This window comes from Antedon mediterranea, chromosome 11 (assembly GCF_964355755.1).
Source record: "Antedon mediterranea chromosome 11, ecAntMedi1.1, whole genome shotgun sequence".
Classification (NCBI taxonomy): Eukaryota; Metazoa; Echinodermata; class Crinoidea; order Comatulida; family Antedonidae; genus Antedon; species Antedon mediterranea.
This window is the reverse complement of record NC_092680.1, coordinates 17,616,340-17,634,674: the sequence shown is the minus strand read 5'-3', so window position 1 is coordinate 17,634,674 and position 18,335 is coordinate 17,616,340. Positions and strand designations below refer to the sequence as shown.

Genomic DNA, 18,335 nt, shown 5'->3' with positions numbered 1-18,335 from the left:
ACAATTTAGTAGCCTATTGTATTTTAAACAATTTAGTGGCCTATTGTATTTTAAACAATTTAGTAGCCTATTCTAATCTCCTGTTTTATTTTATCTTTTATTATCATAGCGGTGGATGGAGGTAAGATCTGTTATATTTTTTTTATCTGTAATATAGAGTGTATGTATTATTTTAAGATCGTTTAGTGTAAAAGTTTTTCAATTGTAAAAACACTTCTTTTCTTTCAATTGAGAAATAGTTGAATGAGCATGGTTTTAACTGCTTTTCATAAAACCTGAAAATAAATCACATGGACAACTTTTTTTTGCATTAAAAAATACCAAGAAAACTATCAAATGAATGAATGAGATAAGTTAGAACTATTAATCGGCGTTCTTGAAATATATAAATGATGGTAATGGGTTGCTTTGTTTAAACTGAATACTCTCATTTAATAATTTAATATATTTACATATTATTCAATTCTATTGAATCATAGGCATATTTAATTGTTTAATGACACTGTTTCTTTTAACAGTGAATGTCCGGAGAATTATACATGTCTTCCGGATATTGATCCGAACCCGAACTATGGCTATACTAACTTCGATAACTTTGGATGGGCTATGCTCACGTGTTTTCAGTTAATAACTCTAGACTATTGGGAAAATGTGTACAATTTGGTAAGTACGTTTGATGCTAAATTATGTCATTGTACTGCGCAATTGGTTAATAGTTTTAAATTTGTATAGCGCATAATACAAATAGTCTCTATGCGATGTGGACTCAGATGTTACACTTTTCAACTACATGCGTCTTCCCTAACAGTCACGTCATATCCGTGCAGCCACTATCGCTCTCTCATCTGTCCACGACAAAGTGGCTGAGTGTGAACTTGTGGCACTACCGTCTGTGGCAATACCTTCTGTTGTGGAAATGCCCTCGGTTAGACTGTGCTCGCTGGCAATGCCCTCGGTCTCCTGCTTCGGAGTTGGCAATGTATAGGGACTCTGTTAAGTGGCACTACACTAGGTGGCTATAATTAGAAGCACTGTAGCAGTACATGGTAGCAGTACGTGCTCAAGGTAATTAACGCTCGGTGGCCTTTTACTATTACTGCTATTTGGGTGGCACTGCATTTAGTCGCACTTGGTTAAAATATTATCTACAACGTCTACTGCAAAATAGTGTATTGCTCTCTTTTGGATTCCAAGGATTTCGCAAGAGAGTAGCTTAATTAACGCAGCCGTATCCTAATTGTGAGTCAGTCGATCCAATAAGATTTAAAGTATTTATTCTATAACGCTTCAATAAGCAACATAGTCATAATAATGTTATAATAACGACTACAACCGAATGGATGCAGCATCTATCTGAGTCTGCGTTATTTTGAGTTGCAGGAATAGGATATTAATTTCTTTTGGGAATTTCAATCAATTTAATTTTACTGTATCTATTGAACACGCTACATTACAATCAAAACAATTGGATTTACTTTATAGATTAAATATGTTTTAAGGAGATTAATATAGACTTTGTATGTTGTACGATTTTGCTTTATAAAGCTTTTGTTGTCAATGCTTAAAACGAACAATTAAAAGATGATATTTTAATAGTAATGCCTTGTGAATAAAGGCCTATTTATTTTTAATATCAAATAATAATTTGAGGCTGTTTGTTTTTATTAATTGCAGGTTATTCGAGCAGCAGGGCCATGGAACATGTTATACTTTCTGATGACAACCATGTTAGGTGCTTTTTACCTGATAAACCTTATGTTAGCTGTTGTTTCTATGGCTTATACGGAAGAAGTTGATAGCGGGGTATGTTTATAATACACCTGTCTTTACCGTTATTGTGTAGTCATCACCGTGTCATCATCATCAACAATACATCATCATGGTAATTAAATCATGAAAGATAACAACATCATTATCACCATTATCACCGATAATGATAGGCCTATATTAGAATGAAATCCACAATATTTATTGTGACAAGAGCAGGTCTATCTGTACCCACATGATTCAATAAGGGGGTGGGGAGGGGGACCTTGACGACCTAACAAACGCAGACAAACACTTCTTTCCTATACCGAGCTGCACCCACCCACCAAGTTTGAAGACTTTGCGACCCTAGTCTCTGAATAATACCGGACGGACACGCAGATATTATTATAAAGATACTATTGTTCATCGGCCTTGAGACGACATTGTTTGTGGAACTCTCTATAAATACATTAGCATTCTCAGCAATAATAATAATAATAATGAGCTGATTGGTAATAAGTAAATAAGTGCCCTCCTGATAATCATTTCAGAAAAAAGATATCAAAAAAGAAAAAGAATCAGTAATGACAATGGATGCTGAGAAGTTGCGAAAGATGGCTGAACGAAAACGAAAATTAAGATTAAGAAAACAAAAACTATTAGAACAACAGAAACTACAGCAAGAAACAAATAAACCTGAAGATAGTACTGATGACATTAAGCAAGATGGAACAAATGAAGAAACAGTAAAAGAAGTTAGAAATGAGGTAAATCCATACTTTCTTTTGAAAACTGAGATAGAAGATTACTACAATGGGACAGTTTCAAAACAAAGTCTTTCCTTAAAGATGTATTGTCCCTTAAAAACATGAAAAATGAAGTTTAATAAAATAGAACTTTGAATAGGCCATTTTGAAGTTTAATAACGTTAATCAATAGAACAAAATTATGTTTTCACTTATAAAATGACAAAATAATTTTTTTTGCTTTAAATTACAGTTTTTTCATGTAAATAATCAAATTTTTGGTCGAAGTGAATAACTATTTTGTCGCATTTAAATTGCATATTCAGCCAACACATTTTTAAGAATTATTGTTTCAGGGAGACAATACATCTTTAATAGGCGTGTTCCCTGTCCCATAGGTGTGTTCTTGTCCCATAGGTGTGTTCCTGTCCCATAGGTGTGTTCCTGTCCCATAGGTGTGTTCCTGTCCCATAGGATAATCCTGTAATGGAGTGTCTTCATCAACGGTTACGGTACTAGGAGCCCTACAAGTAGTAGTTTTAAGTAGTGGCTGTGTGTCACTATGGCTATGTGTGCTAGTACACCAAGGTAACCCTACTCGCCTTGAAAGATGATACTGTACTATAGGTTCTTGAAAGTGCACATGAGGAAATAAATGTTCACAATAATGCTAAGCATCCAATAAAAAAACATAGACATAGTGTCATTGAACTTTTTAACAAGTTACTTTTAATTATACTTTTATTAAACCACAACTAAGGATTTACTTGAAGAAGAAGATGATGATGTAAGTTACAAATCAGAATGGATTTTGATGTTCCGCACATTTCATTTCCACCCTCACACCACCCCTTGTTTTTGTTCCTTTTTATATCCGTTTAATTTTTAAAATATATTGTGGTAATTGTAGTTGCACATAATATTTATTTTTCTGATGTTTCATTGCTATTCAAACTATATAGCCATTCAACCCACCGATTCCAAAATTGCTGTGCGCGTTCAACTGATGATGAAAATGGTATGCTTTTGCGCGCGACAACTTTGTGACTCTATTGACGGTTTTGTTTAAAGGTTGTTTTTAATAACATACTGATTTACAGCGAGACGTTATAGTTTCTTCATTTGGAATTTGTTTTCATACAGTTTGTAATTTTGTTTGCAGTTTGTTTTTGTTCTCTAAATAATGTTATAGTAAACCTAGGTATTTATTTTATTGAGAGGAACATTGGAGTGTTGTAATTCATTGTTGTTGTTTGCTAATCCAATACTTTGAATTGGAGATTGATTTACCTTGCCCAAACGGACTGTAGTGCATTATCATAATAAAGAACATTATAACATTATTGATCCCCTGATTGGAAGTTGCTATAAGAACAAATTCTATTATAATGTATTCTGTATTACTTCAAAGCGTTGTGTTACAGTTTATTTACAATACATGATGTAAGATATTTTAGGTCATATGTTATTTACACCATGCCACTATCTATCTTCGACTTGTTGTCAGTTGGTGGTGCTAGCGACAATATGGATGATGTTGTTATGAGTTTGTATAAATACCATGGAGAAAATGTTTTTCTCCATGGTATTAACATTGCTAATGATTGGTCTCGCCTCAATACGTTTAACATCTTGTTTCAGGCTAGATATGGAGATTCCGTAGACATGTTTTCTGTAATAAATGTTAACAGAGATGGCAACCAGGCAGACGGTAAGTTAGTAATGGCGTCACAATCTAAGTACTACTCATTATACATTCATTCGTTATTGATTTTTGATTGAACATGTTAAGCTATGAACTTTTTATTATTGTATAACTACTGTGGAGTTTTGGTAAAGAGAAACAGATCGAATGAATCTATAAAGCACGTTTCAGATGCTAGTGAAGTACCACAAATGATCCAATAGGCGTCAGAGTCTAATAAGCATCGCAATCGAATAAGCGCCTCCAATTGAAAACGCAATAGAAATCGTCAATTGCAAGCGTCGTCGCTATCGAATAAGAGTGTACAAGTTTTACACTCGACATAATAGTCCACACTGAAGCATTAATACCTTTAATATTTTACACTACCATTTGTATAGACTAGATAGATAGAATCGCAAAAAAGCACATATAATAATATATTGTAAAATATATATGTATAATATGTATACTGTGTCCAACCTATCAGAAAGAATACAATTTTGTTTTTGCTTTTAGATAAATCAGCACATATAGTAAAAGATAGCGATTATATACATATTTGCAATTATACTTGGTGTTGCTTGTGTTGTCGACGAAACATCAAGTTATCGGCACCAATTTACCGCTGTTGGCGACAGTTTAAGTTAGCAGTTTCGTGGGTAGTGCTTGACCCGCTGTTTGACCTTTTCATCACAATATGTATTTTTGTAAATACAATATTTCTTGGAATGGACCATTATGGCATTAGTCCTACACTACTTCAGATATTAAATATCGGAAATACGGTAAGAAAAAAAATTGTTGACAGATTACTATTAACCAATATGATGTTCGAATCTCTTGTTAAAATATGAACATTCGCAACTAAAATAAACAAAACTAAGAACTATGTTAGCATATGATTTATGAAAGCAAATTATAGGCAATCAATAAGATAGACCAACCGTTCAAGGGTTATGCAAAGTTGTCTTGAGTCTTTGAACGACTTTGATGGAATTAAGATATCCAACAAGAGATAGAATTCTTTGGAAAAGTTTAGGATAGGAAAACATAATGTGAGGCGACTGAACTGGAATTATTTAATTTATTTTTATTCTGATTTTTGAAGGAAGATCTTTATTTTGTTATGAGTCCAAAATCAATATTAAATAAATAATAATAATTTAGTATTAATAACATCATTTTCATTTTTAGATATTTACTATTATCTTCACTGTGGAATGTATAGCCAAAATAATAGCGCTTGATTTCAACTACTTTAAAAGTAGCTGGAACCTGTTTGATCTGGTCATTGTATGTGTTAGCTTGATCGAGGTATTTCTATCAGGCTATGAAGGTGGTGGTTTATCGGTGCTACGGACATTTCGTTTGGTAAGTACCCATATGTTGATTACATGAACATAATATAGCATAAACAACATTTGCACATGCCTACACCATCAGCGTAGTGGTAGCTTCCGCACCTACGCCATATTCTAAAATTGAGAATATGAATATGTTTGATAATAACAATATACAACAAATGAGAATACAAAATAATAGGTTTTTTTTCCGAGTATTAGTTATAGTCAATTGACGTCTCGAATTGAATGGTTGTTGACAGTATGTGGTGGGCTTGTATCTCATAATGACAATCTACAATTTAGACGATATTAAGACAATTTTTGACAAATGCCATATTATGAGAAATACATTATTCGGAATGAAATCTAATAATAAAATGACTAATAACAAATTTTGACTATAAATAAATCATAATTGTTAATGTTGAAATCAATCTTCGACAGCTTCGTGTCCTAAAGCTAGCCCAGTCATGGACGACCATGCGGGTTCTTCTGTCCATTATCGGCACCACCATGGCAGCGGTCGGAAACCTCTCTTTGGTGCTCCTCATCATTATTTATATATTCGCTGTCATCGGAATGCAACTGTTTGGTGGAGACTATATTGATAGTAATTTTGAAGAAGGAATTGTTCCCAGGTGGAATTTCAAAGACTTTCATCATTCTCTTATGATGGTGTTTCGAATCCTGTGTGGAGAGTGGATAGAACCTTTGTACGATTGCATGCGGGCATCCAATCCTGGCACCTGTATAATTGTCTTTATTTTAACTCTCATCATCGGTAATATCATGGTAAGTGAAACATTATTTCAGTGCCTTTCTTAAATTTGGTTTGGTATGGCCTGTGTCTTGCTATAGCTTTCCCGATTAAGAGGAAGATTACGAAACACAAAGCATCAAAGTACGTATTTCGTCGTTTTCCGATAAAATATTTGTAACAGTGGATTAAAGAGAAACGTGTAGAGTCGGCGACAGAACAATAATGGTGTTAATTGAGTGTCATATAAGACAAGAGAACAAAGTGCTTTATTACAAACTTATTTGTACACAAATTATGATTGTGTTTATATTGATTAACACACATTCTTATGTAAAAAACCACAACGAACCGTTGATTTTTATCTATTATTTGAATTTTAATAAAGAGCATGATGTGCAACTCAGAAGTTTGTTGTCTAGGCTACAAATAAATATGCTTGCGTGTTTCATGCTTCAGATAAAAGTCCAATTAATTCTCAACAGTGCATTTCCATAAGAAACACGACTTTAATAAATTCAAACATTCTTTTTTCAGATATTGAATTTGTTTCTGGCGTTGCTGCTCAACTCCTTTGCGAATGATCTGAGTCTCAACAGTTCCCCCGAAGAATCACGTTTAAACCTGGCTTTCTTAAAGATTAAAAGATTCTTTATGTTTATATGTAAATGTTGCCGAAAACAGAACAGAGTTAGTGACAAAGTTAATGAATCTAAGGATAATGTTTCCTCCAGTGGCAATGAAAGCAAGCCACCGTGTGATGTAGTGATAGTCGTTAGTCAATGTAAAGCAAACGATGGTGACAGTGATTCACATGCGTCACCTGCTAGACAAGATCCAAATCTACCAAGTAAGTATCAACTGTTTTAACTCACTACGGCGTCTTCTGACAGACTGTCCAATTATATCTACACCTTTTCGCCATGTATCTTTTTCTTCAGCAGTGTAGCTGTAGCATGTTTTAGCAATTGATTTATGGATTTGTCTCTATCTCACCAGCGCTTACACAATGTAATTTCTGGTATTAATTAGACTGTTTAGAAACTACAAAATAGTTGTTAGCTAACCTGTTAATATATATATATATATATATATATATATATATATATATATATATATATATATATATATATATATATATATATATATTTAAATAATTCATACTTACGAATGGGCATGTACAAACAAAAACCTAATGAATCTATGCATTGTAAGTTTGATGAACGCGACTATCTTTTAAATTAACGAGTTTTTTAGTTTGTTAACAAGAAACGGATGTAAACATAGTTCTCTAAAGCCTTTTCGTCGTCGGCTTCTTTCCAGGTCTAGATCTGCTATTGTCCTTAAATCCACATTATAAAACAGAACGTATACGTTCGTTATACACACATTATATGTCAAAAAGAATCGAACTTTATAATCGCCCTTCTTTATCACTATAAAACATGCTAATATTTTTTTTCTAATTAGAAATAATTGAGATGAAAGTATTCCCTGTAAACAAAGATGAAGATAATAATGTACTAGCATCTAATGAATCACTAGTCTCCAAATCCAAATCCATCCATTCCATTCTGTCTAACGGCAATCAAGGAACACCAATGATGTCAAGAAATGGCAGTAATAACAGCGTACAGGTAAACCTTACATGTCACATGGGCAATTTATTTATTTATTTATTTATTATTTATTAGAAATTCGACACAATAGAAAATACAAATATATCAAATTCATAGAGAAAAAAAGAAATGGTAATAATAACCAGGTTTGTTTGTTTGTTTTATTGGTTTTCCACACTCAAATAAATATAATCACATGATAAATAATATAGTATTCGATAATTATAAAATAATAAAATTATGATAAGGTGGTGTGTGGATTCAGGTTAATGATTTGTCCAGAGAGACGGATTACGTGTTTGGTTCAAGATATAGAAATCATTACTAAAGTTACTATCATTTCATTGAATGTGGCACTGAAGCTTGGTGTTTGCCATGCTTGTTTGCCAATTCTAAGATCCACTACATATCCCCTTCCTCTACCTTCGCTTTCACCTCCCCTCATAATAGCAAAACATATTTTCAAGGAATGTAAAAATATTTATAGCTAATTAAATTATTAGCTCCTATTAAATTATACATTCTATTTTAGTTGAATATGATTTTTTTTATAAAGTGTAAAGAACCAGTTGTCACTCAACAATGACCGAATGTATCCATGGTTTGTTCTGTAATGGCGCTAATTACAAACCGTTACGCGTGATTATTAATGAATGATTTAATGTATACACGTCATGGGCATAATTTGGGAGGAGGATCCTTACCCGTCGTTCACTGTGAATACAGGAAAGTCCGGTAACTCGTTATGTGTCTAAAAAGCCAGAGATTTTGCACATTGATTGTAGTTGTTTGTACTTTTGTTGACCGACATCATTTGTATGCTTTGGTACACAAAGTTTTGAGAGCAGTGCTTTATAGTATAGTATTTTTTAGAGTGGAAACAATGCACGGCGGTCTGTATCCTTTGATAGCAATTTAGATGTGCCACGCACAGAAACACGCATTACTACAAATGAAGAAACTGGAGAGAGCGAGGTTGGAAAAGACAAAAACGGAAAGGAAGCCGCTGTTATAGATGATGAAGAAGACGACGTCATTAGAACAATGAAGGCTGAAGATTGTTTTCCGGTTAAATGTAACGCATTTTGTCTGAGAAAGTTTCCAAAACTTCAAGAGCTCTCAGAAACATCTTGTGGTAAAACGTGGATGAAAACTAGACTAGTTGCCAACATCATTGTCGAACACAAAATCTTCGAGTCTTTTATTCTGCTTACAATATTTGCTAGCAGTATAACATTGGTAAGTTCTTGATTTGTTATTCTCCTCCTATTTCTCCTTCTCATTCTCCTCTTACTTCTCCTTCTCATTCTCTTCATACTACTCCTTCTCATTCTCCTCATACTACTCTTTCTCATTCTCCTTTTTTCTCCTCATTTTCCTCTTACTTTTCCTTCTCATTCTCCTCTTACTTCTTCTTCTCATTTTCCTCTTACTTCTCCTTCTCATTCTCTTCCTACTACTCCTTCTCATTCTCCTCTTACTACTTCTCCTCATTCTCTTCCCACTACTCCTTCTCATTCTCCTCTTACTTCTTCTTCTCATTCTCTTCCCACTACTCCTTTTCATTCTCCTCTTACTTCTCATTCTCTTTCCACTACTCTTTCTCATTCTCCTCTTACTTCTCCTTCTCATTTTCCTCTTACAACTCCTTCTCATTCTCTTCCTACTATTCCTTCTCATTCTCCTCTTACTTCTTCTTCTCATTCTCCTCTTACTACTCCTTCTAATTCTCTTCCTACTACTCCTTCTCATTCTCTTCTGACTTCTCCTTCTCATTCTCTTCCCACTACTCCTTTTCATTCTCCTCTTACTTCTTCTCATTTTCCTCTTACTACTCCTTCTAATTCTCTTCCTACTACTCCTTCTAATTCTCCTCTTACTTTTCCTTCTCATTCTCTTCCCACTCCTCTTACTTCTTCTTCTCATTCTCCTCTTACTTCTTCTTCTCATTCTCCTCTTACTTCTTCTTCTCATTCTCTTCCTACTACTCCTTCTCATTCTCCTCTCATTTCTCCTTCTCATTCTCTTCCCACTACTTCTTCTTATTCTCCTCTTACTTCTTCTTCTCATTTTCCTCTTACTACTCCTTGTAATTATCTTCCTACTACTCCTTCTCTTTCTCCTCTTCTCATTCTCATTCTCATCTTACTTCTCTTTCTCATTCTCCTTTTACTTCTCCTTCTCATTCTCCTCCTACTACTCCTCATTCTCCTTTTACTTCTCTTTCTCATTCTCCCTTTTATCTTTCATTCTCCTCTTACTATTACTACTCATTCCAATCCTACTACAACTTCTCATTCACTTCTTATTTTCCTCTCATTCTCCTACTACTACTCCTTCTCATTCACTTCTTACTTCCCCTTCAAATTCTCCTCCTACTAGGCCTATTCCTCATTCTCTTCCTAATACTCTATCTCCTCATTATCCTCCTACTAAATCTTCTCATTCTCATCCCACTACTTCTTCTTATTCTCTTCATGCTATTCCTTCTCATTCTCCTCTTACTTCTCCCTCTCCTCCTTATCCTTCTCTTTTATCTCCTCTTACTTCACTTCACTCGTTCTTTCTTCTCCTTTTACCCTTTTATTTTCTTTCTTCTTTTCCCTTAATTCTACACCTACTTCTTCTTTTCTTTCTATCTCTCTCTCTCTCTCTCTTTCTGTTATTCTCCTCATAGTTCTTCTCTGGTCCTACTCATTTTCTGTTTTTAGTCTCTTTCAAATTGTTCTCCTTTTGATTCTCTTTCTCGACCTTCTTTTCCAGCTCATTCTCCTTCACAATCTTCTTTTTTTTCTCATTATTCTTCTTCTCTAACAAGCTACCTTCTATCCACTAGATAGTAGCACATTTAATATTCATTTGTGTATTCTTATTACTTTTGTTATAGACATTTGAAGATATCTATTTAGAAGAAAACTCAACTTTGGATAACGTTTTAAACATATTAAATTATGTCTTCATTGTAATATTTACACTGGAAATGGTCATAAAATGGATAGGTTTAGGATTCAAGAAATATTTCTCTAGTTTTTGGTGCTGGCTGGATTTTGTAATTGTTATTGTAAGTTAAAACACGATTATTTATTTGTTCGTTTTCATACTTTTATTATTATTATTTATATAATATTAGGAAGTAATTTCATATTTCTACATACAGTACTTCCCAAACGTTTCACATTTTCCGAAAATCATTAAAATAATGTTGATATAAATGTTGCGGTACACCACGTATATTAGTTCTGAAAAGAACTGTTGAGTTTCTCGACGTTTCGATCAATATGCTTTGATCGTCCTTATGAGTGATAATGTCTTTCCATTTCCGAAACGTCGAGAAACTCAACAGTTCTTTCGCAAAATGTATATCGACATCTGATTTCGCCATTCAAACCTTCAAACAATACATTAAAATAATATTATATATACGGTAACGATATTACATTTGTTCCGTACAAAACGCATGTGCGTGAACACAGTAAACAAAAAACCTAACGTCACCTAGAGTTTTCTCTGGTAACTGGATCGAATCGAATTATTATTATTATGTTGTTTTATAGATATCAATACTGAGTTTGTTGGCTGATGCTATGGGTTTAGGCAATTTGACAGCGTTTCGATCACTCCGAACGTTGAGGGCCTTGCGACCACTTCGAGCCATATCAAGATGGCAAGGCATGAAGGTTGGTATACGTTACTTTTCCTCAATAATTTCAGGCACAAAACAAAAATGGGTCAGATTTTTCAGCAACAACCAACAACTTCTGTAAATCTCTGTCTACACTATGTGACAACAAATATGTGTTGTCCCATAATTATGGACATGATGATGTCATATATTACGACCATATTTGTGCATTTCACTATAATATTTGGGCACATTTTTTTTTCCAAACTACTTTGATAGTGTAGACAGAGCTTTATAGAGAATGTATCACGTTGTGACGCCTGTATTTTAAGTAAGGTGTATAGATATGATAACACATAATGTACCATTTTTCCTAAATTACTAGTCTATTTTTTGTTTCGTCAGATTGTAGTGAACGCGCTGGCCCATGCTATTCCAGCCATTGGAAATGTGCTTCTGGTTTGCCTAGTATTCTGGCTTATATTCAGCATTGTTGGGGTTCAGTTTTTTGGTGGCAGATTCTTCAAATGTGTAGATGATGACGGAGAAATTCTATCCATTGATATTGTCGATAATAAAACGGAATGTATTTATAAGAATTACACTTGGATAAATACAAATATTAATTTTGATACTGTTATTAATGGCTACGTTGCTCTCTTTCAAGTGGTGAGTCGTCTTCAATACTATATAACACCTTAATAAATTCCTGTCATTCGATTGGACGAATCTGGGTCACATAGCGTGCAATAGTACGCACGGTCGTTCAATGGTACTTTTTTTGATATATTAGCAAAGATACCCACCGTACCCCGGTGTAGTTTGGTGATCTGACGAGAGTGTTTCAACGCAGTATGGCCGTAATTGTAGTAGTTTGCTATGATACAAAAATACTATCTTCTTGTGTCCTAGAGGTTACTGATTAATACCATCGGATTTTGGACAGTAAAACCTGGATAATTTATTTTAAAGCCGCAATGTTATATCACTTAGATTAACAAAATTAATAATCTAATAAATACTGCTTTTCTCTTAAAGGCTACATTTGAAGGATGGATGGAAGTTATGCAAGCGAGTGTGGATGCCAGAGGGGTAAGTATTATTTTTGCAGATATTTCTTGCTGTATGACATTTTGTTTGTCATTATTTATCTTATTTATTTTATTGTACATTATATACAAATATAATACGTCTTTATCTTATTCGTTGGCCGGAGAACATTTTTAACATGGGTATATAGTAATCTTTTAGGAATCCTTGCGTGGATTTTATCAACCGTATCTGAGTGACCGGATCCGGCCGTCGTATGAATAACTAAATAAATAATATAACTTATCAATGTCTTGTTTATGTTAGATTGACCAGCAACCGTCAAGAGAAGCAAATTTCATCGCTTATTTGTTTTTCGTTGTCTTCATCGTGCTTGGATCTTTCCTGACGTTGAATCTATTCATCGGTGTGATCATTGATAACTTTAATAAACTTAAGAAAAAGGTACTATACTGTATTATTTTATTGTTTAAGCTTAACAGTGTGATTTAGGAACATTCCCTTGTGTATTAAAATATATTAAGATTTCGGTCTGCGATGAATAAAATGTCAGTGTGCCTAAAGCTCTGTCACTATCAAACTACTTTGACAAAAAGGTGTGATGTGCCCAAATATGGTATGGATATGCTTAAATATGGTAGTGATATGTTTTAATATGGTAGTTATCTGACGTCATCATGTTCATATATAGGCACATCACAAAGTTTGAAGTGTAGACAGAGCTTTAAACAAGAGAAAAGGAACATTTTTGTGTGACGATATAGAGGGCGCTCTAACTATTACCTATGCAGCGCCATTAATTTAATACTACAGTATTATTTTCAAGAAAACACCTGCCTAATTTAATGTTTAATGTTCTATGTCAATACTTTTGTGATTTTGTATTTAGTATGAAGGAGATAGTACTCTCGACATGTTTTTAACAAACAACCAAAAAAACTATTACTCGACAATGCGACGTATTGGAATCCGTAAGCCAAAGAAACAGTTGAAAAAACCAACGGTAAGTCGAAAATAAGATGTAACCAATTACTAATAGCCGACATTATTTAAATTGCCGATGATGACCATAAGCGAAATCATGCAAACAACACAAACTAAACGATGCAATACATTAAAAGTATATATTAAACTGGTCGTTGGGGCTCTAGAAGTGAGGTGTTTTTTATAAAAGAAAAATACTTCATTTTGTTTATGACCTTTCACTGATATTTTATTGTTATTTTCTTTTATCATACTCCAGTCAAATGTAAGTATTGATACTAAGTGTCAGTCAGTCAATAGAATCAATTAATATTCATTATATTACATCATTCTACAAATAGTATATATATTTTTTGCTTATGTGTCATGATGTAAAATGTAAAAATATCGTGTTTATCAAACCAAGGATCACTCTTCCTGACAAAACTATACGTTTACCGGTTAGCTATTTTTTCTATTGGAACATTTCTGTGTAGAATATTTCTGTCAAATATTATTCATGAAGAACGTTTTAAATGTAATTATATTTTAAGTTCATTATTTAATTTAATGTGTGTAGCATGTTATTATACTAAAGTATTGTTTTCATTTCTACCACTAACTCTTACCTTATAAGGCATTTCTTTCTACCGCTAACTCGTTCCTTATAAGGTTGTTCCATTAATTATAAATCCATAAACCTACCCTAAACTGTTTAATTGTTCAATGTCGTTCTTCAAGTGTGGCGCATTATGTATCACGATATCAGTAGTAGTTTAATTTTATTTTTCGTTGTCTTTACTTATTATAGTATAAAATATTTGTTTTTTCAACAAATATTTATTATATTTATAATTTTGGTTTCAACAGTATTTCATTTAGGTATAGTAGAATTGTATCATTTATTTTTTACATCCTTTCCATTCACTGATATACTGTTATTCCTTTTCCAACAGAATACCGTCCAGGTGTACATGTACGATTTGGTAACAAGCACACGTTTTGAGATTGCCATAGTGTGTATAATCTTCTTAAACATGATAGCGATGATGATAGAGCATTACCAACAAGACCAGTTGATAACGGACGTTTTGCGAATTCTAAACATCGCTTTTACGGTGATTTTTTCGATCGAGGCTATAATGAAATTCATTGGCCTTCGTTGGCACTATTTCAAAGTTCCTTGGAATACATTCGACTTTGTTGTCGTAACCCTTTCAATTTTAGGTAAGTACGTGTATTTAGTTTTTTTAAATAGATTTAATTTATCGTATATCACTCGTGCAGACCTTAAGATACCCCGCTGTATTTTGTAAATGAAATGGTCTTCGCACTAGTTTACGGCAAACCCTTAAAAAGGCAGCAAATCCCTCCGTATTGTTCTATTCAGTGGAATTTTGTTGACCGGTGCCGCTAAACCCAACACGCAACTGCAAACATGTTTACCACCAATGTAATACAGATCTACATTGTTATATTTATAAATTTTTGGATTGAATTCAACTAGCGCTGAAATATTATACAGTAGCAATGGTCAATGTTTTTATTCATTTTCTAGGTATTGTGCTTGATGATGTATTGTCGGATACCATTATAAATCCAACGTTACTCCGTGTGCTACGTTTATTTCGAATTGGACGAGTTCTACGACTAATTAAGGCTGCAAAAGGAATTCGAAAACTACTTTTTGCTCTAGTAATATCATTACCTGCATTATTCAACATTGGTTCATTGCTATTTCTTATTGTGTTTATATACTCTATTATCGGTATGGTACAGTTTGGTCATGTTAAACACGACGGTGCGATTGACGACGTCGTTAACTTTGAGACGTGGCCAAATAGTGTACTATTGTTATTTCGAGTCGCGACGTCTGCTGGTTGGAATGACGTTTTAGAACCACTGATGACGTCTCCACCGGATTGTGATCCCAATTACGGAACGCATCCGAACGGAAACTGTGGAAGCAGATTATTTGCTATCTTATATTTTATGTCGTTTTTAATAATTACATTTCTTGTCGTTATTAATATGTATATTGCTGTAATACTTGAGAACTTTAGTCAAGCGCATGCACAGGAGGAGGTTGGGATTACAGAAGATGATTTTGTAATGTTCTACCAGGTTTGGGAGCGGTTCGATCCGTTAGCAACTCAGTTCATTTCATACGAAAGTTTATCAGACTTTTGCAATGAGCTTGGTCCACCATTAAGGCTTGCAAAACCAAATAATATTAAAATAGCAGGTCTTGATTTGCCGATTTATGACGATACAAAACTGCATTGCTTGGATGTGCTCTACGCGTTGACAAAGCGTGTACTCGGATCAATCGAAGAAACGGAAGAATTCAATAAATTGCAGAAACAAATGCAGGAAAGATTTAACGAATCGTTCCCTGGAAGAGAAAGTTACAAACCAACGACATCTACACTGCAGATAAAGAAACGCGCAACGGCTGCAAAGGTTCTGCAACGAGCATGGCGTCTATATAAACTGAAAATGGTGATTGGCCAAGCATCGCAATCTTACCGTAGTAGAGGTAACAGCCGTAGGCAGTCAAAAACGGAATCTGAAATCGATGCTTTAGAACTCTCATACGGAAATACATTAACAATTCCCGGTAAAAGTTTGCAGCCTAACAAATGTGTTGTTACTGCAACGATACAGAATGAAGAAAGTGGCAAAGTTATAGAAACAAGCAATACTAGCCAACGGCAGTGTTTAAAAGTTGATGAGCAAACTGAAAACGCGTCACCAATAAACGCTTCAGCTGAGGTGATAAACGCAGTAGGCCTAGAAAACAATAACAAATTAGAACCTGTGAATGTGTAATTAGTTTATATGGAAGTAATAACATACGGTAATATCTTTAATATCTTTTAAGACAGTTTTAAGTAAACGTACTTGCAATATAGGACTACGTAATCGTTAGGTATAATCGTTATTTAAAAAAAAACATTTTCTCCCTGGAAGTGTTCGAATTTTACCCGATAATACACAACAATTAAAACAGGGTAATTATCATTTTTAAAGTCAGTATTATATTACTATTATTAGGGTAGGTTCTTCCCAGAAGTTTTAATTTAACTATTTAGCACAATATACATTAGGGCCTATGTAGACTATCGTTAACTAGTATTAGGACTAGTACCGCACTCTACAAAATTAATATGGCGCCACGGAATTATTTACTTTCAGCAGGGAAGAGTTTCCCTGCTTTCAGCAACTATACAAAAATATGCAAATTTTGGTACAAATGGTATCAGATTTTTTTATTCATATTTTTTAATATTTATTTTTTCAATATTTATTTTTTCAATATAGACTTTAAAAGTAGAAGTTGATCCAGAATGTATATACAGGGTACAACGTAATGCAATTTAATATTTCATTATCAATAATGTATATAAAATGGTAAATATTTGTAAGTTATTTAAAAAAAATAGATTATTCAAATAACAATAATAGTATACTGTGTGTTTTAAACAATTCTATTGATATTGTGATGCAATTGGACTATTTAAAAAAAAGTGTATTACCAGTAATTGAGTAGGCTACGCCAAACACTGCAGATACCGTGTTTGGTCAGATGTTTTGCCCTACTCTGACGTAATTTGTAATTCATACTATTGTTTGTTTGTTTATATTTATACTGGGTAACCTCTTCAGTCAAAGACTGGTCTCCCAGAGGGCCCAGTTGGTGATCAGTGTGTGTGATGTACTATACACCGGGGCAACCCCCTACTCGTCTCGAAAGATGTACTAGGTTCTTTAAAGTGCACACGAGCTAGTTGTGTACTGTGTACACTGTACTAAAATACATTGAGAATACTTAAAAAAATACGCAAGTAATTCTCGGATGGGACTCGAACCCACGATCTCCAGATCACTAGCCTGGCGTTCATACCTCTAAACTACCGAGCTTGCGCTCTTCAATGTACTTAGTATGAAGTACAAACTTGGGGCAAAACATATGACCAATTACTCAACACCCTGACGCAAAGCTACTCCAGTAGTTACAAACAATTACACCTTGTTTATTATAAATTTAATTTATGTATTTATTTATTTAGCAAGCTTTGTGAGGGTCGTTAATACTGTCTCCTAAACATTGAAACAAAATCATACCAGTACGTTACTGCAGTAATGGCGTAAAATAATTTTGACATGATTCTAAGTAGAGGTATTATGTAGTGTTTACATGTGTAATCTATAGGGCCTACAGTAGTAACTGTAGTACGCATCTGTTAAACTTCGTTATCACAAGACTGTCCCGTCAGTGGTGTGTGTGCGTGTCCACTAAGTTTTTATTTCTTTGTGTTTGTTTAAAAATTAGTTTTTTCAAACATTTATTTTATCATTGTTAAAAAATACCACCACGTTTTACACTACCGAATAAGTGCTAAGTAAAGTAGTATTTTCTTTATTTACATAGGGGCCTATATTTGTTTTTATTATAATACTATGCTATTATATTATATATTATTTGTTTCATTAATATTTTATTGTTATGGATTTTAAAACAGGGTGCTGGTTTCCCACGATAAGTATTTTATGTATTAAGTCGCGTCAATCACTGATCTCGCTTGTATTTTATACTAAAATTATGCATTTTGTATGAAGCCGATACGAAGAAGATATAAGATGTAGGCTTACAATTTGGAAAACAATCTGTAAACTATGAGACTTGATTGTTGAGATAATTAGTAATTATCTCAACAATCAAGTCTTAGGGTTAAGTTATAGTAACATGATAGACATTCGTATTGACCATGTTGACATTAAAATTCATAAAACCA

The 18,335-nt window shown here is 33.7% G+C and overlaps 1 protein-coding gene across 1 annotated transcript; it reads left to right on the top strand.

Moving 5' to 3' along the window:
- The first annotated feature begins 114 nt into the window (after nucleotides 1–114).
- LOC140062953 (sodium channel protein 1 brain-like) lies at nucleotides 115–18,302 on the top strand. Its single transcript, XM_072109345.1, has 20 exons — nucleotides 115–121; nucleotides 519–663; nucleotides 1,675–1,803; nucleotides 2,301–2,516; nucleotides 3,256–3,282; nucleotides 4,137–4,206; nucleotides 4,699–4,967; nucleotides 5,377–5,553; nucleotides 5,970–6,317; nucleotides 6,820–7,132; nucleotides 7,753–7,919; nucleotides 8,775–9,140; nucleotides 10,789–10,962; nucleotides 11,456–11,578; nucleotides 11,929–12,192; nucleotides 12,562–12,615; nucleotides 12,880–13,017; nucleotides 13,463–13,576; nucleotides 14,493–14,763; nucleotides 15,095–18,302. Exons 2-20 carry the CDS (start codon nucleotides 607–609, stop codon nucleotides 16,366–16,368), a joined length of 4,551 nt encoding a protein of 1,516 aa, XP_071965446.1. The 5' UTR covers nucleotides 115–121; nucleotides 519–606; the 3' UTR covers nucleotides 16,369–18,302.
- The last annotated feature ends 33 nt before the right edge of the window (nucleotides 18,303–18,335 follow it).